This window comes from Anabrus simplex, chromosome 1 (assembly GCF_040414725.1).
Source record: "Anabrus simplex isolate iqAnaSimp1 chromosome 1, ASM4041472v1, whole genome shotgun sequence".
In the NCBI taxonomy this organism is placed as follows: domain Eukaryota; kingdom Metazoa; phylum Arthropoda; class Insecta; order Orthoptera; family Tettigoniidae; genus Anabrus; species Anabrus simplex.
The window spans coordinates 712,606,014-712,628,766 of NC_090265.1; the positions used below are offsets into that span (position 1 = coordinate 712,606,014).

A 22,753-nucleotide genomic window follows, 5' to 3' on the forward strand; every position below is an offset into this window, starting at 1 on the left:
AACTCCAGAAAATAAAATACATTCTGGAAATGTCGTTCTTTTTTCTAACCTCAAATACATTTGCCTAATATTAGAATTATTTTATGTTTCAGAATTCAAAACGAGTCTTTGTGGGCAAGGTAAACATCTTAAATGGACATTTACAGAAAGCAAAACATTTTATATTTATTCTTTGGTGACGTAAAAAAATAAAATATGAAGACTTGTCTTTTAAGGGGCGACTTTGAACCAAGCTTTGAACAGCAGTTCCGATGTCCTTTGACACTGACAGATCAGCTGTTCAGTGATGGCTGATGGTTTGTTATGATTAAAGTCATTCAATTTGTTTTCAAAAGGCCTGTTTTTATATAATTTTCTTTAATCATAAGTAGGTTAGCACTCATTTCCATTATTAGCAAAATTTATCCATAATTGTATGAAAAGATTTGAGGTCGTTAAAGAAAACTCATAAATAATACTCAAATTTTTAAAATAAGTTACTTTCAAAACTACATTTATATACAAAATACTATGCTCTTTCATATGATAGGGGTGTCATTGACCAGTACATGGTATGACTTCCACAGAGTAGACAAATGTCTCTATGTTCAAAGTGACCCCGAACCATGGGGTGAAATTGAACAGTCAAAAATATATTTTTTTTTTAAACGTGGGGGGGATAAAAACATATAGTTTGCTTTGTAACATTCAGTAACACCTCTTGCAACTTCTCAAAAAGTCTATTGTCAATATCTTGAGAAGTTTTGGTTTTATTTACAAAAATAATTTTAAAATGTTCAAAGTCACCCCACTTTACGGTATTCTGATAGGATGATGCCTTACCCCAGTTGTGTTTGGGTCCCTTGCTCAACATAGCCGTCTCTACATCGTCAAATGCGGTTTGTGTGAGATTTTTCATGGGTGGGTGGAATGTGTGTTGAGGATTATTGCTGGGATGGGAAAGATCTTTGTTTTGGATTATAGTTGGTGGTTTTGGTTTGCTTTGTTGTTTCAGAGTTTCCAGTTTCTTGTTTAGTGTGTTTTTTTTCTTTATGACTAAATCTTCTATTTTATCTTTAGAAATCTGTTGAAAGTAATTCCAGTAGCTATGTGTGAGTTCATGGAATGCTTTGAGATGTGTTGAGTAAAGTTCATTATTGAGGTGTTGTTTCTTGCGATATAGGAATTTTATTTCTTCGTTTAACCAGATTTTATTAGTCCTGTTTTGTGTTTTGCATATCTAAGCAGTTCGTCTATGTTTGTTATTGTATTTCTGGAGAAATTTCGGTGTTAAGTTGTTTGAAAGGCATTCTTTCAAAAAGGCAATGCTTTTGGCTGCAAACATTAGTTTAATTTTCAGGTTTTGGTATTTTTGCCTGGTTGGCTTCTGTATTATTATTTATAAGTTTCATTTTCAGTATTGATTGGATGCACTGTACAGACAAGAAATGTGTTCCACCTATCAATACGTATTAATTATGATTTACATTAGTACCGGCTTTGGCCTTCTGCGGCCATCATCAGCTAGTACATTAATATATTACAGCCATTGGACAATATCACAAAGATGTTATTATGATTAGATCATCCGGTTATCTAATGGGGATGAAAGTAAAATTTGTTGTAGTAGTGTTTTGTCTATGTGGGGTTAAAATATCTGTGATCAATGTGGTAATGAAGGCTACTGTAAACTAAAACCTATTGAATGTACATTGGACATATTGAGTACATTAAACATATTAAAATACATAAAGCACAGTATAAAACACTTAATCAGTTAAACACACAAAAATATGGTACATGTATATTAAAACACTTGTTAAAATTTGAGAGTTTGTGTTGCGTGGAGTTCCTTCTTCAATCTTCTTTATAGTTCTTGTGCTTCTATATCTATGTTTAGTTGCATAAAGTGATCTTCGGGAATATTCTATGGCTGATATATGTCATATTGATTCGTGGTGAAAACCCTTGTCGTGAAAATTTTTAAGTACTGTGTAATTCAACCGTTGATATTGCGCCGTTCCCGGCTCATTGAAAGGACGCATAATATTCAGGCTAGCTTAATTATAATCTTCAACTAAATAGTTCGATAGTTCGGGTGTTGAGTTCCAAATCAGAGAAAGATATTCCATGCGGAGCCACGTAAGATTTAAATTATCTATAGAAACGATCTTCAGGTGCTGCATACACTACTTCTTATATTATCAAGATGACATCGCTCTCATTGACTTAAATCTAGGTCACTATACTACCAACACATTGAAAGAACTGATTCATATTTCTACGTTTATTTATTATAACAATATTTCAATCCAGCATTCGCACATTAGACTATCCTCCATAAAAAAAATGTGGTCGAGGAAATAGTATGGGAGATTGTTCCCTTGGCCTACTTCGAGGGAACTTGGACTTATCCTAATAAAATTTTCTATTTTATCCATTCAATATCTAATCACTCACTCCCTTTTCTTTAAATTGCGCTATATCTCTCCTCCTTTCAATATTTCCATGTTTCTGGATGGAAAGAAGAATCGCAGAAAAGAAAGGCGGTATCGTGCAAATATGTGTAAGTAATATTCATGGAAATCTCCTGGTATTTGACACACCCAGCGCCCTCTACGCATTCTAAAGTAAATGTTATTCGACTTCGTCATCATCTATAACAGATCTTCAGGAATTCATTGCTCTGAGTGCTCAAATCATAATGGTCTACAAAAAAAAAAATCAGGAACAGATTGCAAATTATGGCAAGAGATTGAGTTCTGTATAGGCTAGCACTAAGTTGAATCCTAATATACTCAAGCTCGTAAAAATTACAATTCATAAGTCTAAAGAAAACGTCTCATTTCCCTCACAGACTCTTAAAATAATAATTAAACTGAAATGAAACGCTCAATTAATGGATTGAAACGAAATTAAATGTTTGAATACTTAAATTAGTAAAAGCTTTCCTAATACGAGTAGTTAAAGATCCGTATAAATAACTGAAACTTCCTTGAATAACTAAAGATAAACTTAATTGCATAGTTAATATCCGTTTGGGTAATAAAGTAAATATTATCCGTCTGGGTAACCAGAAAAACTAAGTACTGGTTTGGGTAACAAGAAGAAAAACTACTAGCTTAGGTGCACCTTAACAAAGAAAAGAAATATTTACAATATGAGTTTCAATACGCAAAATATAGATTGAGGGTCTCTTTCTCATGGTATCCAGGACGCATTTAAAACTTATTATCATATTTCAAGACTTGGTATCTTTCTTACCATATGTGAGGTTTTAATCAACTATTGGCTCTCCCTCGGAGCTCATATTCATTTACAACCACAGAATAATTCTGTCCTTCAACATACTCATAAATACCTATGGGTGCTAAATTGGAAGGATAGTTCCCAAATGTTACCATATATAATCACATCACAATGTTGGATAGGGATCATTGATCATGGAAAATTTGATTACTTGGATGTCGAATATTCATGCTTCTTCGCCTAAGGTCATTTATTCTGCATGAATTCCGATAAGTTTCCCTTTCAAATCAATATAGTTCTCATAAAATTCAATCAGAACTGTCATCAAGAGTGGTGCATAGTGTGAAAACTTGATCGTTGAAAAACATGCTTATATTTCCATTTGGTCATCAGTGATGGGATGTCGCCTAAGAAATTACTACGTTCTTCTCGTCTGAGAATCAATTGGTATTAAGAAGACTTTGTGACAGCACATGTGTACGGTTCGTCCTTCAGACTGAAATGTTGTCGATACAACCAAGTGAGCGTTTTGGCTAACAGATGTCACTCAGATCTACTTGTTTTTCTACATGCTTGCTCGTGAGATCAACAGAACATGCAATTGCTACCTATTCACTTCCTAATTAGCAAAAACTCTGCATGAAAACCGTTGAGCACTTAGCCACATCACCGTGTTCATCCTCGTGAAGAATTAATAATCATCATTATTCTAAATCATCAATCATGCATCAACTTCTCTTAAAATATTACTATTATATTTTCACAACCATAATCTGTCTCCTTACTAACACGGGTTCATATCTTACTTTTGTGGCCTTTCTTTTAATTACAGCTCCCGGACACATTTCCAAATACCATGACCTCCATTCAGTCATAATCATCATTCATCATAAACAGATGTGTCTACCTAGCAAGCATATCCTACATGGCACTCATTGACTATAACCAACGTATACATGTACCTATATCGCTCTATTGTGTACCATACGACTTACTATCACTTTGATTAACTCAGAATTCCACACTAAACGGATTATATTCCGAACGTAGGCTTTTATCACTGAATAACCACCTAGTTAGGGATTTGTTATGCACATCCGAAAACTACCTATCTACCTTCATTCTGATTCATCACACCACTCTTCTCGTTTAGTCACTTCGCACCTAATAAACTAATAAACGATGCTACATTTACAGTTGAATACAAACATTATGATACTGATTTAAAAGGTAAAACTTATCTGAATTCAGCAGCTCCAATCGCCGTCATATGTCCAGCTGGTAGGACATATTGGAACTTCGCTATTTATTTCCCTGGATGGACGGGAAATATTCACATATTCCTTCTCTGGACTCGGTCATCTCAATCGGCAATGTCATCCTGCGGCACCCATTTGGGCAGTTTGGCTTACCATCTTCTTAGAGCTCCATGTTCATCCGTGGTCTAGTCTGAACAGAATGGCATACGAGATTAATTAGCATTTCCATCGAAGATGGCTATGAGAAACTATCTACTATGAAGATTGTTTCCTCTGAAAGAGCTGATTTACTAGACGAATCTCTCCTTAAGTTGATGTAAATTTTAGGATTTGAAATGATTAGTTCTCTTCTTCAGTATATCTCAATTTACTGTAGGATTCCCTTTGTAACCCTTTACTTTCGTAACCGTGAAGTACGTCAGCAAGGACTGCGGTGACGTAAACTTGCTACTTGACTTCTTCTTCTCACTTCCCTTGAAAATCGCTGAATGAACTTATTAATTCCTAGTTCAGTCCTCAATGTAGCTTCTCAAATTTCTTCTCTATCCCGCGAAATTGATTCCTTATTATGCCGTCTTTAATATTCTGATGCAGTTACTTCTTTCTCCAATTCGCGTATTTTATGGTAGCAATCCAATCTCGTTGTTTTTTCGTTGTTTTTTTTTTTATAATTGTTAGTAACAATATTCTCGTTCGATCCTTTTCACTGCCTTCCGGATCTCACTTCTTCCACTCTCCCACTTGATGTGCGCACTTTTGCCTTCATATGCCATATGATTTAGATCTTTCGGCGTTAATTATTCCAAGATACATGGGTCTCATCTTTGTTCTCCTTACGATTGTAACTTCTCATTACAGTGAAATGGCACAATATACTTCAGTAAGTTTTTTAACAGACTGCAAGTCTTGAGTTTAAATTTTGATTAAAGGAGCTGTTGGTGGCGACACCTCTCTCGTCTGTATTTGTGTTGTAGTTATTATCTGTAAAGATAAGCTAATATAAATATAGTGTGCGTATGAAGGAATGCCTGTGGTGTGTATGGAAATGAAAAGGGTACTTACTGTTGTTGTTATGGAGGTCGTGTAGCATTATGTTTGGAAGATTGCTGTGTTCTACTACGAGTGCGTCTGGGACTTATGTTAGCTGTGGTGAGGGTTGTAGGTGGAGGGGTAGAGGGAGTGGCTATTGTGGAGGTAGGTTTGGGGTTAGGCTTGTGATTTGCCAGTTTTTTGGGGCATGCTATATTCTGTTTACTATTTTGAGATAGTAATTTTCATTCAATCATTCACTACTGATCTGCATTTAGGGCAGTCGCCCAGGTGGCAGATTCCTCATCTGTTGTTTTCCTAGCTTTTTCTTAAATGATCACAAAGAAATTGGAAAAGTATTGAACATTTCCCTTGGAGAGTTATTCCAATCCCTAACTCCCCTTCCTATAAACGAATATTTGCCCCAATTTGTCCTCTTGAATTCCAACTTTATCTTCATATTGTGATCTTTCCTACTTTTAAAGGCACCACTCAAACTTATTCGTCTACTGACGTCCTCCCACGCCATCTCTCCACTGACAGCTCAGAACATACCACTTATCGAGCAACTTGTCTCCTTTCTCCCAAGTCTTCCCAGCCCAAACTTTGCAACATTTTTGTAACGCTACTCTTTTGTCGGAAACCACCCAGAACAAATTGAGCTGCTTTTCTTTGGATTTTTTCCAGTTCTTGAATAAAGTAATCCTGGTGAGGGTCCCATATACTTAGAGTTTATGTTTAATATCGTCATATCATTTTTGATGTCTGTGAAACTATGCTTAAATTCTTCTACATGTTGGCCTATTGATGAGAAATGGTTGTGTTTTACTGCATTTATATGTTCATTGTAGCGGATGGCAAAGTTTCTGCCTGTGCGTCCAATATAACTTATGTCACAGTTGTTGCATTTGATACGGTAAACACCTGATTGGTTATATTTATTGTTATTATTGACTGTTCTGGTGTTGTGTATGGTGTTGGTGCTGTTGAGTGTGGTTTTGAATGCTATTTTCAGGTTATGATTCTTGAAAATATTAGTTATAGTGTATATGTGGGTATTGTTGAAGGTAAATAAGGCATAATCTTTCTTGGGTTTGACTGTTTTTGTATTTTTGGTTTTAGGTTGGGATTTTATTTTGTGAATGATTTTGTTGACCATTTCTTTGCTGTATCGGTTATCTTTGGCTATGTCATGGATTAATTTTAATTCCTTATTTAGATCTTCTATTGTCATTGGAATATTAAAGGCTCTATATATCATTCTATAATAGGCTGCTCTTTTGTGTGTGTTAGGATGAATGGAATTGATTTTTATGGTATTTAAGGTGTGTGTGAGTTACCTATAGATTTTGTAAGATAAGTGGTTGTTGTGTCTGGTTATTGTCAAGTCTAAGTAATTTAAGGTACGGTTATTTTCAGTTTCCTTAGTGAATTTAATTTGGGGGTCCAATGTGTTTAGTTTGTCTAGTATAGTATCTGCGTCAGTGGATCTATTATCTATGATTACAAAGATGTCGTTAACAAATCTGCACCAAAAATATATTTTATTGATTGACGTGTGTTCTAGATAGTCTATTTAAATTTCTGCTAATATTCCGGAGGTGGGAGATCCCGTAGGTAGGCCTTGTTGCTGGTATATGGTATCATGAAATTTGAAGTGGTTATTGTTTATGGCAAATTCAAGTAAATTCATGAATTCATCTATTTCTAAGGTGCTCAAGTTGCTGTGGTTTTTTAAGTTACATTCTGCTTTGTTTGTTTGATAGAATATTCCCGAAGGTCACTTTATGCAACTAAATTAACATAGATATAGAAGCGCAAGAACTATAAAGAAGATTGAAGAAGGAACTCCACGCAACACAAACTCTCAAATTTTAACAAGTGTTTTAATATACATGTACCATATTTTAGTGTGTTTAACTGATTAAGTGTTTTATACTGTGCTTTATGTATTTTAATATGTTTAATGCACTCAATATGTCCAATGTACACCCAGTAGGTTTTAGTTTACTGTAGCCTTCATTACCACACTGATCATAGATATTTTAACCCCACGTATACAAAACACTCCAACAACATATTTTACTTTCATCCCCATTAGACAACCGGATGATCTAATCATAATAACATCTTGGTGATATTGTCTAATGGCTGTAATATATTAATGTACTAGCTGATGATGGCCGCGGAAGGCCAAAGCCGGTACTAATGTAAATCATAATTAATAAGTATTGATAGGTGGAACACATTTCTTGTCTGTACAGTGCATCCAATCAATACGGAAAATGAAACTTATAAATAATAATATGGAAGCCAACCAGGCAAAACGTAACGCATTCAAATACCAAAATCTGAAAATTAAACTAATGAACGCAACCAAAAGCATTGCCTTTTTGAAGGAATGCCTTTCAAACAGCTTAACACCAAAATTTCTCCATAAATACAATAGACATACAACAGTGGTCTGGGCCACTTTTTAAAAAAATAGACAAACAGCAAGTCATGTAGTTTTTCTTGGAATTTGGAAATCTCACTTTTTTTTTGTAATGATGTATTCCATGGCGTTTCATTAAGTTAACCACAATGTTATGAAGTCTTTTGTTAAGTAGTTTTAGAAATATTGCAGTTTTTATGAGGAACCTGCAACTCTTTTTCCTGGTTAGACCACTGTTGCACTGGCATTTATTTGTACATGAGAAAGAAGAAAAAAAGTTATTTGAATAAATGTAATGTAATGAATAATAGTTCATCCTAATAGTTCTTTTACGAGTTTTAATATGAATTCTCTAAGATTGTCAAGCAATATGTCATCAGTTGAACTGTTCCGCGCTGCCACAAACAGGACGAAAATAGCCATCATGATCGCCAACGTCCAAAACGGATAGGCACCGAGAGGAGAAGAAGAAGAAGAATATGAATTAAAAGTGACTACACAGTACACAAAGTGATTCTGTCTGTAAAATATTAAGATTATAAACTTATCATTTCAAGCAAGAGCTTTCAGTTCTGTACACTTTTTCAGTATGTTTTTTGCAAGATTACACAGTAGACCTACTATACAGAATCAGGAATATCAAAAATGTCTTCACTATCATCCTCCACACTGTTATATATTTTCATTTTCTTCTGTTCTATTTTGAGATACCAGACTCTTGTAAAATGAATGGTGAATGGGTGGAACGTATTTCAAAAGTTCATTAATATCTTTAAGTTTCTTTGGGTTTATTGGCCTTGGGTTGGAATATTTTGGTATTAGTTGAACATGTTGTATTTCAAGGGTATGTTTATTCTTTCTCTTTTGTCCTTTAACGATATTCACATATGCACCTTGCTCTATACCATCTGAATAACTATACATGACACAATATTTCCATGGTTGTTCAACAGAGACTTTCAGCATTGAAATGCAACTGAAAGCAACAGGTTCTTTATCCTCAGTAAATTTACGATTAGTAATTTTATCATTTAAAGGCTTTGAACTTACAAAATCAACCTGTTGCATTTCAGTTACATTAAATCTTCTTTTACCTGTCCTGGTATTTTTATAAGATCTACCCACCCAGCAGGTGTATACACACATTTTTCCACTCTGATTTTCCTCTCGATGAGTACAAAGTCCCTATCACAGGGTAGGTAGCTATGACCTGATACTAGATACTTGTGAACTATTTCCATAACATGTTGTTTGTGAATAATTTGCAACCAAAAACATATTAAGGATATATTCTTATTTTGAGCAAAACAGTTATCAGAATACACAAATAATTTATCTATATTTTGAAGATTGTTTAAAGTATATTTAATTAAACATGATATTATTTCATTAGCACCCCGTCCTGCAATATGTTCTGGCCATACATACATGTGCACATCATCTGAGGTACAATCATGCACACAAAAGTTGTAAGTCCACAGTACTCTCTTGTAGAAAACTTCACTAGTGTGTAGATGGGGAGTAGGCAGAACTTATTGTAAATCGAATGCTGTCACTTTCACAGAACTGTGGTCTTTAGAATAAGCTGTATCAGCCTTTAGATTATTATATGCCTGTTGTGCTTTTAATTGATGCAAATCTAACTCTCTTTGGAATTTTGCTTTTTCAATGTCTTTCTCCGCATCTGAAAGTTTTATGTGCAGTGAGTCACACACCTTGCATGTGTCAGTAGATGGTGAAGAAAAAGAGAGATTGAATTTTGTATTTAAAATATCCCTGTAAATATACTCACTAACAATATCTTCAGAATTATGTTCCTGTTTCATCCAAGTAACATAAAGTTTATACATCATAGCTGCATTAAGACCTTCAGGTAAATATTTTCTGTTTGGAGCAGAAACTCTAGAATAATGACTTTCATGCAATGGAAAACTATTAATATGATTTACAACTAAATTGGACTGATGATCACTAGTTTTATTGGGTCTATTTACATGTCTTCCATGACCATCTTGTTTTGGTGTTCCCTCAGTCTGTTTCTTTGAAACTGCCCTCGAAAGTCTACCATTACTGATGCCAAGCAAAGATATGAATGCCTGTTTGCAAACTCTTTAATCACTACCATCTAACGAAATATAATACTCACGGGTGTGTTGTCTCCTGCTCTCATTTCCACTTGCACCATATCTTTTCTTAACTAGGTTTACTTTCACACACCCACTAATATACGCATTTTGTAAACTAAAGTCACAGATATTCCAAAACCTTTTGAACACTGTTTCGCGTTGTTCTTCACTGAAACATGCGTAACACTTATGTTCACAACCACATGGTGGGCCTTGTTTATGTTTGTGGAATTTCTTGCCTGTTTTCCCTACATATTCTTCTCCTGCATTTCTTTTCCTCTTTTTTATATTCCTGTCCCAAGAATTTATACACCTTGACCTTTTCCTTCCACGGTTTTCCACTATTTGTTCATTATTTTCATTGCTCGAGACATCACTCTCGCCATTAACGTCAGCCATACTTGATGTTATTACACGTGATCCAGATACTGACCTCTCATTAACTGGTTGAAGTTGGACCAATGTTGAACTCACACAAAACAGAATTTTGTTCGAGGGAAGAAATTAGTGGCTTCTAAATAATGCGTACAAGGTGATATTGGTCTATGCCACATGATAGAAAGGTAGTTCACCTCACTAGACAACAGATGGCACCAATATCTCATTTTCCGTATTTGAAAGGGTTAGACCACTGTTGCGCTGTCTCCCTCAATAACAAACATAGACGAACCGCTCAGACACGCAAAACACAAAACGGGACTAATAAAATCTGGTTAAAAGAAGAAATAAAATTCCTATATTGCAAGAAACAACACCTCAATAATGAACTTTACTCAACACATCTCAAAGCATCCCATGAACTCACACTTAGCTACTGGAATTACTTTCAACAGATTTCTAAAGATAAAATAGAAGATTTAGTCATAAAGAAACAAAACACACTAAACAAGAAACTGGAAACTCTGAAACAACAAAGCAAACCAAAACCACCAACCATAATCCAAAACAAAGATCTTTCCCATCCCAGCAATAATTCTCAACACACATTCCACCCACCCATGAAAAATCTCACACAAACCGCATTTGACGATGTAGAAACGGCTATGTTGAGCAAGGGACCCAAACGCAACTGGGGTAAGGCATCATCCTATCAGAATATCATAACTATCGTTACCGAAACAGAACTCGCCTTACAAAAAATCCTGTACGATATACGAGATGAAGTTAGACACAAAATCAGTAAAAAGATCCTGCAATACATCAATAACATTCATAATAATAACCTAAACATCAATACCACCAATAAATCGCACCTAAACAAACTCAAAATTAAAATAAAACAGGACAATCGACTAATAACAAAAGCCGACAAAGGCAACACCACGGTCATTATGGATAAGAATGAATACATAACAAAGACTAAAGAATGTTTCCAAGACAACACTTCTTCAATCAAACGCCGAGATCCAACCAATAACATACAGAGGAATTTAAAAAATCTACTCAAGAACACACACTTTCTTCTCACTGAAACAGAATCTGCTAAACTTATAACAATGAACCCTCAATTACCAACCGCAAAAGCCTAGCCTAAAATACACAAAGAAAATGTACCCATGAGACCGATCATAAACTATAGAGCCAGTCCAACCCATAAACTATCGCAATTCATTCAAAAAAATTTTGAAAAAGCATTATTCTTTTTAGCAAACAAAACAATACAAAACTCAATAGATTTTTGCAACAGAACCAAAGAACTAAAGATCGAACAACACCATACCCTTGCTTCATTCGACATAACAAAATATGTACTATACGCGCACTTTTTCTTGAGCCCGGAGCTTCCTAGTGCTGAATCGGTAGACCTCGGTTATCTTCGACATCCATATCGGCAACCTTTGAAACACAAACTATGAATCGCTTATTCATCGCTGTGCGACATCTGGCGTACACTTTGCAAACTAGTACTGTTGTTGTTTACACAGCAAAGCCAAACTATATAATTCATGCTAGTAACAAGATTCACATTGAGAAATGTTATATAATGTTAAATAATGTATGTGTGACACAATTGTTGACGTAAGATAATAAATGTTTAGAAAATTCATATCGATCGATCATATTATCGATTCAATTCAGTTTTCATTTCCATCCAGTTGGCAGTATAACCAGAACTGGCAGCACTCTCTCCTTGCTCCTAACCCCGTAAAAATCGGGCTCAAGAAAAAGTGCGCATATAGTACCCTAACATTCCTATCAAATAAACAATCAAATTAATAGAATCTAACTTAAAAAACCACAGCAACTTGAGCACCTTAGAAATAGATGAATTCATGAATTTACTTGAATTTCCCATAAACAATAACTATGTCAGATTTCATGATACCATATACCAGCAACAAGGCCTACCTATGAGATCTCCTGCCTCCAGAATATTAGCAGAAATTTGAAAAGTTCTCGGAATGTACTAGAATTAAGTATCTTACCTCGGTGGAACAGCTTTTATTTTTCAACACAGTCTCCCTGTAGACTAATGCATTCGGTCCAGTGATGTTCCAATGCCTTGATCCCATTTTGAAAATGAGATTCCTCCAGGCCTACAAAATACCTCTCCAATTCGGCTGTCAATTCTTCCCTTGTAGAAAATCTCCGTCCACTGAGGAAAATTTTAAGCTTGGGGAATATATGAAAGTTTGATGGTGCCAAATCAGGTGAATAAGGTGGATATGGCAATAATTCGTACCCCAGTTCATGAAGTTTTGCCATGGCAATAACACGTGTGCGGCGGAGCATTGTCCTGATGAAAGATGACCTTTTTCCTTGCCAAACCAGGCCTTGTTTCGCGTATCTTTTCCTGTAGTTGGTCTAGGAGGTTTGCATAGTATTGCCCCGTAATTTTTCGGCCAGTAGGAACATAATGTATCAGCAGAATGCCTTTTACATCTGAGAAAACTGAGGCCATGACCTTTCCGGCCGAGCGCACTGCCTTTGCTTTCTTTGGTGGTGGTGAATCAGCATGTTTCCACTGCATTGACTGCTGTTTTGTCTCTGGGGTATAGTAGTGGACCTAAGTTCATCTGTAGTCACAAATCGGCGCAAAAAATCTTGTTGGTTGCACTGAAAGCGGGCCAGAGTTTGTTCGGACATTTCCAATCTGGTGCGTTTATTGTCCAATGTCAAGAACCGCGGCACCTATCTTGCGGATAATTTTTTCATACCCAATTCTTCGGTTGAAATATAATATGCCCGTTCAGAAGACACCCCTCACTTCAGCAATCTCCCGCACTTTTAGTCGACGATCCTCCATGACCATTTAATGCACTTTTGCGATAAATTCTGGGGTCGTAACACCTTTTGGCCATCCACTACGCGGATCATCATCCAAGCTCTCCCGACCAAATTTAAACTTGCTGGTCCACTTGGCAACAGTTGAAAATGAAGGAGCAGACTCCCCCAGTGTGTTCTGAAAGTCGGCATGAATTTCCTTTGCTTTCATACCTTTCTTTACAAAGTATTTAATCACTGCTCGAATCTCAGTTTTTTCAGTCACAAATCACTACGCGGGAACAACAACAAAGAGTCGTCTCTACCACACTCCTGCAGCAAGAGCACTGACGCGCCACGTGTTCACTCACAAAGGATATATGATTATTGCGCGGGAACCTCGTTGCTCTAGCACTGACATCTAGCGGTGATTCCGAGAACTTTTCAAACTGTCCTTGTAGACTATCTAGAACACACGTCAATCAATAAAATAGATAATATATATTTTTGGTGCAGATTTGTTGACCTTTGTAATCATAAATAATAGATCCACTGACGCAGATACTATACTAGACAAACTAAACACATTGGACCCCCAAATTAAATTCACTAAGGAAACTGAAAATAACCGTACCTTAAATTACGTAGACTTGACAATAACCAGACACAACAACCACTTATCTTACAAAATCTATAGGAAACCCACACACACCTTAAATACCATAAAAATCAATTCCATTCATCCTAACACACACACAAAAGAGCAGCCTATTATAGCATGGTATATAGAGCCTTTAATATTCCAATGACAACAGAAGATCTAAATAATGAATTAAAATTAATCCACGACATAGCCAAACATAACGGATATAGCAAAGAAATAGTCAATAAAATCCCAACCTAAAACCAAAAATACAAAAACAGTCAAACCCAAGAAAGATTATGCCTTATTTACCTTCAACAATACCCACATACACACTATAACTAATAATTTCAAGAAGCATAACCTGAAAATAGCATTCAAAACCACACACAACAGCACCAACACCAACAGTCAATAATAACAATAAATATAACCAATCAGGTGTTTACCATACCAAATGCAACAATTTTGACACAAGTTATATTGGACGCACAGGCAGAAACTTTGCCATCTGCTACAATGAACATATAAATGCAGTAAAACACAACCGTTTCTCATCAATAGGTCAACATGTAGAAGAATTTAAGCAGAGTTTCACAGACAGCAATAATGATATGACAATATTAAACATAAACTCTAAGGGCCCCCTGCTCAACATAACCGAAGATTTCTATATTTCTCTGGACCAATACGCCAATCCCAATCACAATATTAATGACATTACCAAAAATACCAGCATCATCTTTAATAAAGCCATTCCTGCATTAAAAAATGCCTATATCAAAATAGTAAACAAACAGAATATAGCACGCTCCAAAAAAAAAAGACGAATCACAAGCCTAACCCCACCCCTACCTCCACAATAGCCACTCCCTCTACCCCTCCATCTACATCCCTCTCCACAGCTAACCTAAGTCCCAGACGCACTCTTAGTTGTCGCTAGTGGTGAGTTGATAGAATCGGTGGAATCATTTAATTCTGGATTTGTCATGAAGCAGTCGATGAAAGTAACTAAGGAACTGACATTTTGAAGAAGTCAATTGAATATTTTTTTTTGTTGGTCTACATTCATGTAAATTTCTATGTGTTTTAATTTTTGTGAAATTTTAAGACTTACAGGAAAGACTGTGAACTGTTAATATTTAATAATCATTATGAGTGTTGAAAGACATCGATATTGGAGATCTCCAGTAATATGTTTTTTGTAACTCAGTTTTTGTATCACTCTGTAGTTGCCACGTGGAGGCTTCGATCACGAAATCGTCGAGTTTCGCAATCGAAACCTCTAGAATATATGTCCCACATTACCATATATGGTGCTGTAATGCCATTGGCGAAAATAACATTAATTTGTATTGGTGAAACTTTGTGTCAAAACATAGGTAGCTTCCCTGATTGGCTGTTTGAGTATTTCCCAATTTCCGGCCTTTTGGCTCCTCAGCAGGAATGAGGCTCTGTTCAGCGTCTTTGGTTTTCGTACAACTTAACGATCGGACGCACCTTGTAAGGTGGCTCAGTGGCTCCAGCCATCTCGGGGTAGCATGTTTTCTTTTCTCAAGTGTTAAATTAAAATGTAAATTCATTTGTTCGGAGTTTACCTTATACCCTGGTTTTCACCATTTTGATTTTGTAATGCCTCAGTTTGTCAGCTAGGCATATCCTTTGTTTTGGAGGCAATTCCTTTTATTAACCTTTTGTGTAAATGGAAATTTTAATTTTCATTTCGAGTTGCCTCCAGTAATTCCGCGTCAATTTAGTGTAAACCTGTTGAGCAATGCGTCCCTCATTGATGTGTATTAGGAGAGGACTGCTCGTCTATAGGCCTCTGCGCTAAATTTAATTTCCGTTGTTTTCTTTCCTTGTAACATTTTTAGATTGCCTTGTAAGGTGTTTGTAATTATGTCATGTTCCCCGTTAAATTTTCCTTGTAAATTTCAACGTCAAAGTTATGCTCACCTCTTAAATGTAATTGTAATTTTGTGTAAATATTTATTTTTCTGAAGAACCACCGATAGGAACCGCATGGTTTGATTTAACCTTTTTCTGAATTGTTATGTTATCCTTTTAATTGGTGTTCTTTATACCTTGTTTAAATTCTATATGTTGAGTAAAGTCAGACAAAGGGTTAATGTTCTCACGTTTCTTTCCCTACAACGTCACGTAAGATCTCGTCCTCTGTAGGGTTTCCCGGCCTGCTTTCCATACATCCTTTCTCTAGTTGTCATGTTGGTTATCCTGTGTTGCCATGTGTTGTTGAAATTTAAATTGTTTTTCCGGGTGTATCATCGGCTGACGTTATTCTTTCATGTTTGTTATTTTGGATTATTAAATCATTACTTGTTTTATATGTACCTTGTATTATGTGCTCTTCTTCTGTAAAAAGGGGGAGTTACATCTGGTTTACCCTAATAGCGAAAATATTACAAGAGATCCCTAGTTATCACAATGAATGAAAATGAAGAGCACATAATACAAGGTACATATAAAACAAGTAATGATTTAATAATCCAAAATAACAAACATGAAAGAATAACGTCAGCCGATGATACACCCGGAAAAACATTTTAAATTTCAACAACACATGGCAACACAGGATAACCAACATGACAACTAGAGAAAGGATGTATGGGAAGCAGGCCGGGAAACCCTACAGAGGACGAGATCTTACGTGACGTTGTAGGGAAAGTAACGTGAGAACATTAACCCTTTGTCTGACTTTACTCAACATATAGAATTTAAACAAGGTATAAAGAACATCAATTAAAAGGATAACATAACAGTTCAGAAAAAGGTTAAATCGAACCACGCGGTTCCTATCGGTGATTCTTCAGAAAAATAAATATTTACACAAAATTACAATTACATTTAAGAGGTGAGCATAACTTTGACGTTGAAATTTACAAGGAAAATTTAACGGGGAATATGACATAATTACAAACATCTTACAAGGCAATCTAAAAATGTTACAAGGAAAGAAAACAACGGAAATTAAATTTTGCGCAGAGGCCTATAGACGGGCAGTCCTCTCCTAATAAACATCAGTGAGGGACACGTTGCTCAACAGGTGTACACTAAATTGACGCGGAATTACTGGAGGCAACTCAGAAGGAAAATTAAAATTTCCATTTACACAAAAAGTTAATAAAAGGAATTGCCTCCAAAACAAAGGATATGCCTAGCTGACAAACTAAGGCATTACAAAATCAAAACGGTTTAAACCAGGGTCTAAGGTAAACTCCGAACAAATGAATTTCCATTTTAATTTAACACTTGAGAAAAGAAAACATGCTACCCCGAGATGGCTGGAGCCACTGAGCCACCTTACAAGGTGCGTCCGATCGTTAAGACGTACGAAAACCAAAGACGCTGAACAGAGCCTCATTCCTGCTGAGGATCCAAAAGGCCAGAAATTGGGAAAAACTCAAACAGCCAATCAGGAAAGCTACCTATGTTTCGACCCGAAGTTTCACCAATACAAATTAATGTTATTTTCGCCAATGGCATTACAGCACCATATATGGTAATGTGGGGAAATATATTCTAGAGGTTTTGATTGCAAAACTCGGTGATTTCGTGATCGAAGCCTCCACATGGCAACTACAGGTTGATACAAAAAATGAGTTACAATAAACATATTACTGGAGATCTCCAATATCAATGTCTTCCAACACTCATAATGATTATTAAATATTAACAGTTCACAGTCTTTCATGTAAGTCTTAAAATTTCACAAAAATTAAAACACACAGAAATTTACATGAATATACACCAACAAAAAGAAATATTCAATTGACTTCTTCAAAATGTCAGTCCTTAGTTTCTTTCATTGACTGCTTCATGACAAATCCAGAATTAAATGATTCCACCGATTCTATCAACTCACCACTGGCGACAGTAGTAGAACACAGCAAGCTTCCCAACATAACGCAACACGATCTCCACAACAAGAACAGTAAGTACCCTTTTCATTTCCATACTCACCCCAGGCATTCCTTGATACGCACACTATATTCATGTTAGCTTATCTTTGTAGATATTAACTACAACACGTATACAGACGAGAGAGGTGTCCCCACCAACAGCTCCTTTAATCAAAATTTAAACTCAAGACTTGCAGTCTGTCAAAAAACTTACTGAAGTACATCAACGGTTGAATTACACAGTACTTAAAAATTTTCACGACAAAGGTTTTCACCACGAATCAATATGACGTATATCAGCCATAGAATATTCCCAAAGATCACTTTATGCAACTAAACATAGATATAGAAATGCAAGAACTATAAAGAAGATTGAAGAAGGAACTCCAAGCAACACAAACTCTCCAATTTTAACAAGTGTTTTAATATACATGTACCATATTTTAGTGTGTTTAACTGATTAATTGTTTTATACTGTACTTTATGTATTTTAATACGTTCAATGTACTCAATATGTCCAATATACACTCAATAAGTTTTAGTTTACTGTAGCCTTCATTACCACATTGATCATAGATATTTTAACCCCACATAGACAAAACACTACCACAACATATTTTACTTTCATCCCCATTAGACATCCGGATGATCTAATCATAATAACATCTTTGTGATATTATCTAATGGCTGTAATATATTAATGTACTAGCTGATGATAGCCGCGGAAGGCCGAAGCCTGTACTAAGTAAATCCATTTATAATAAGTATTGATAGGTGGAACACATTTCTTGTCTGTACAGTGCATCCAATCAATACGGAAAATGAAACTTATAAATAATAATGCCTTCATTCTCTAGCGCCATCAGCAGTAACGGTTCCGTCGTGTTTTTTCATATATTCCCTAACATCTCATTATCTGTCCAGTGCCATTTCTGGCTTCCTGTCCTCCTCTGTTTAACAGTCTGTGTCCTCTCACTTTTTCCTTTCCACTGTGTTTCACACAATCCTAGGGCTGCTATGTGGACAACTTCTGTGGTTTTTCCTGTCTCTGTTAGGATATTAACAGTCCCAATTTTGATATACTTGTAGTTTGGTGTTGGTATCTCACTTATCACAGCCTACCCAACGTCCATAGGTCTGTGTGTCGCTTGCAGGGGACGAATTAACCTTTTAAAAATAATTTCACTGTTACTAACCACTTAACGCAAACCTCTATACGTCTTATACATTTTCTTCACATGCTGGCGACTTCCATGCATGGTTTAGATCCCTGTAGACCTAACTTCAGTTTGTTCTAGCTTGTAAAGTTTTAAAGTTGTCGAGATGGAAATGGTATGGTAATACTAAGTTCCCATGAAGGGAATTAGATATTTTTCCACCAATAGAGCATATCAAAAATCAGATCAAAAATTGGATGTATGGCTTTTCAGGCGCTTGCTCCATTAACCAGCATTTCGTGTCGGACCTGAGACGAAATGCTGGTTAATGGAGCAAGCGCCTGAAAAGCCATACATCCAATTTTTGATCTGATGGAAATGGTATATCATTGAAGCTGAAGATCTTTGCCTTCCTTCTATGTATGAATTGGCCCAAATCAGTGTATCTTTTTTTTTTTTTCTTTTTTCCTGTAGAGTTTGAAATAGTCTGATCTCTTTACGTGTGAAAGCAAACAGTTTTTAATTTCTGCAACATTTTAGCAGATATATATTTAATTACCAGACGTTTCCTTATGTATACTGGTAGCACTGATATGCATGTTGAAATGATCTGGTGAAGAATCCTGTAATTTTTTCAAGGCCTGAAACCTCTTACAACCCATAATTACTTGACTGAGATATGATATTGCTTGATGTGGAAACATGGCACGGTGCAATTTGAATGAAAGTGAATAAATAATTTTGTTTGAATAAACCAGACAATAACAACATGAAACGAGTGTGAACTTAGCGAAGTGATAGCGGAAGCATAAAATAAGGAATGAGAGTGCGATGTGTGCGAGGCCAAGTAATCGATAACGAAACACGCCGAAGTACACACAGTCTCTTACATGAATTAATCATCTATTTAATCTGGCATTTGGGCTAAATGAATCTTGGAACTATCGTTTGCTGTTCTTCCACTGAAAGTTTCCCAGGCAACAGTAATTGCTCTAGTTGTTGTGCAAATACAAGAACTTCACTTCACTTCTCCATTTGTAGACTATAAAGTTTTAAAAAAATGAAGTCTGTGAATGTGAGTCTCTGTTGTGAATGTTTGAAAATAATCTGAGCTTAATTGTTGTAACAATTAAATTTTAACTAAGGTCTTCCCACCTTTCAATACTTATTTTTATAGCTCGTTTTTATGCATATACAAACATGTATCAGCTTAAATTCTAGCTAAACGTTACAAGAACATGTTTCGTTCCATTTTGGAACATCCTGAGCTTAAAAAAAAAAAATGTATATTAAGTAGATATAAAATAATAAGAACACTAAAGTTGATGATGAAGTTAAATGCTCTTCGGTAGGGAATTAAAACACTGAACATGTTCATATTGATAATTTAGTTTGTTGTGGCATTAATCTTTAAAGTGAAGAGGTTATTCTAAATATAAAAAGGAAGTGGTTGATATCGTACAATGTACATTCCATTAACTTGTAATATGTACTGAGTTTTGAGTTTTAAACTATAACAACTGGGAGAAACTCTTTAAGATCAGAACATTAGTTGATTATAATTCCTGGTTCAGACTATAGAGATGTTGTGGGAGTCTGTAATGAAAGGAATTAAAATGTATTACAAGGGAGTAAAGAACCTCGTGAATAAGTGGCAGTGCTTTGTGACATACAATCAAGTGCTTACCACCCGGCCAGCCCTGTTATATTCCTTCTGCCGTCAGTTGACTGACTGCGCATGTTGTGAGGTTGATGTGTGAGTGAATGATGAAGTGGGGGGTGGGGGAGATGGAAGGGGGAGTGACGGATATATCGTTGGGAGTGAAAATGATGGGAGGGGGGTATACAGGGTGTTTTACCGGATTCTTTTTGGTGACCTTCCGACGTCAATCCAGATTAGTAATTTGTTCTAATAAAATGTAGCTGCTATCTATCAGTTATCTTGTTTATATTCTGGCTAGAGTCCTGTTTCTATTCAACCTCAATGTAAGGAGTTTCCAAAATATTCATCAATTTACCTTTAATCAAAATTACAGTATTTAATTCTCTACAGAACACAATTTTAACTTTATTATCACCTTCAGTGTTCTCATTATTTTTATATATGTCAATATTTTTTTTTTTTTTTTAAGCTGACGATGTTCCAAACTAGAATGAAACATGTTCTTGTAATGTTTAGCTACAATTTAAGCTGACACGTGTTTGTATACGCATAAAAACTAGCTATAAAAATAAAATAAGTATCGGAAGGTGAGAAAAATCCTTTGACCTTAGTTGAGTTATAGCCAATGTGGGATAAAAAATATGTGATTTATAAGTTTCAATTATTTTTTAATGAGATCGCTGCATTTTCTTAGTGTTCTCACCTGAATAACCTCCGTCCATTGGGTTCCGCATCACTGAGGGGTTAACATTCAGTGTGTGTAAACATTAATTTGGGACAGCCTGCAAGAGAAAACTGTAGGTGATCACAAAATGGGTTCAGTAAACAAGAGAAGAGATGAAGGAAGTTGAGACTAATACAAAAGTGAAGTGATCTGGATTTGAGAGGCATTTCGAATGAAGTCTGATGAGTTCAAGGGATTCCAGGAAAACCAAATATACAAGACCCAAGAACGTCTGGCTAGAGGAATGAAGGACAGAGCGAGTTGCTCACGCGATTTGATTCATGTAGCTCTAAACGTGCATTCGGCAGATAATGTGTTAGAATCCCACCGTCGGCAGCCCTGAATAGGGTTTCCGTGGTTTCTCATTTTCACTCTTGGCAAAAACTGGGGCTGTACCTTAATAAAGGCCACGGTCACTACTTTCCCAATCCTTGCGTTACCGAAAACCTTTGCTGTTTTAGCGCAACGTTTAACCACTAGCAGAAAAAGTGGGATGGAGGAGGAACTCCAGCAAAAGGATGAAGAAATTTTGGGAGGAGAAGAAAATACCGTTTTGCTAAGCACTGACACAGATAGGTGTTATGGCAACGATGGGATACGAAAGGGCTACGAGTGGGAAGGAAGCGGCCGTGGCCTTAATTAAGGTACAGCCCCAGTATTTGCCTGATGTGTAAATGGGAAACCACGGAGAACCATCTTCAGAGCTGCCGATGGTGGGGCTCGAATCCTCCACTTCACGAATGTAAGCTCACAGCTACTTGATCCAAATCACATGGCCACATGAAAAGTTGTTCTTGTTGGGGCTTTTTTAGATACCTGTGAAAATTTTAGCTCTGGTTCATACACATAAGGCTCTAAGTGTTTGCTCAAAGTCTGTTTGTTACAGTACGAGCGCTACTTCCAACCTGATGCAACCGTTGTGGCCAGCATGTTTGCACCTATAATGTTCCCGCCATGTTCTGTGATTGCGTTCAAGGAGAAGGAAGATGGAACCCAGGTAAGTTTGAGAATTAATATATCTTTATATTAATTTTTGCTCTGCTATTATTGGCAGTTAGCCCTCCCAGTGTCCATTAAGGCATCAAGTCTGTCTAGTTTGACACTGTGGTAAGCTGGTTCGAGTCCCATACATGAATTTAAAAAAGAAAATCACCATCAGAATGTTGGCCAGACAGGAGAGGTGGTGGTATACAATGTTTAGTCCCTAAACTGCATGTCATGCACCTGGACTCAATTCCAAACCTATCCGCAGTGTTCATATGATGGTTATTTGTCCATCGGATGGAGACGTTAAGCCTTGAGCAGACCCCATGGTGTTTTTTTACAGGAGTAGGCTACATGCTGGCACCGGGTTTCATCCTCTCCC

General features: G+C 36.2%; 1 protein-coding gene across 1 annotated transcript in view; it reads left to right on the plus strand.

Annotated features, from left to right (window-relative positions):
- The window catches only part of Tsr1 (Tsr1 ribosome assembly factor), a 192,001-nt gene that overhangs the window by 130,444 nt on the left and 38,804 nt on the right, over positions 1-22,753 (plus strand). The window contains exon 10 of the mRNA XM_067136020.2: positions 22,274-22,384. Coding sequence (XP_066992121.2) covers positions 22,274-22,384 — 111 coding nt within the window. The remainder of the gene's footprint in view (positions 1-22,273; positions 22,385-22,753) is intronic.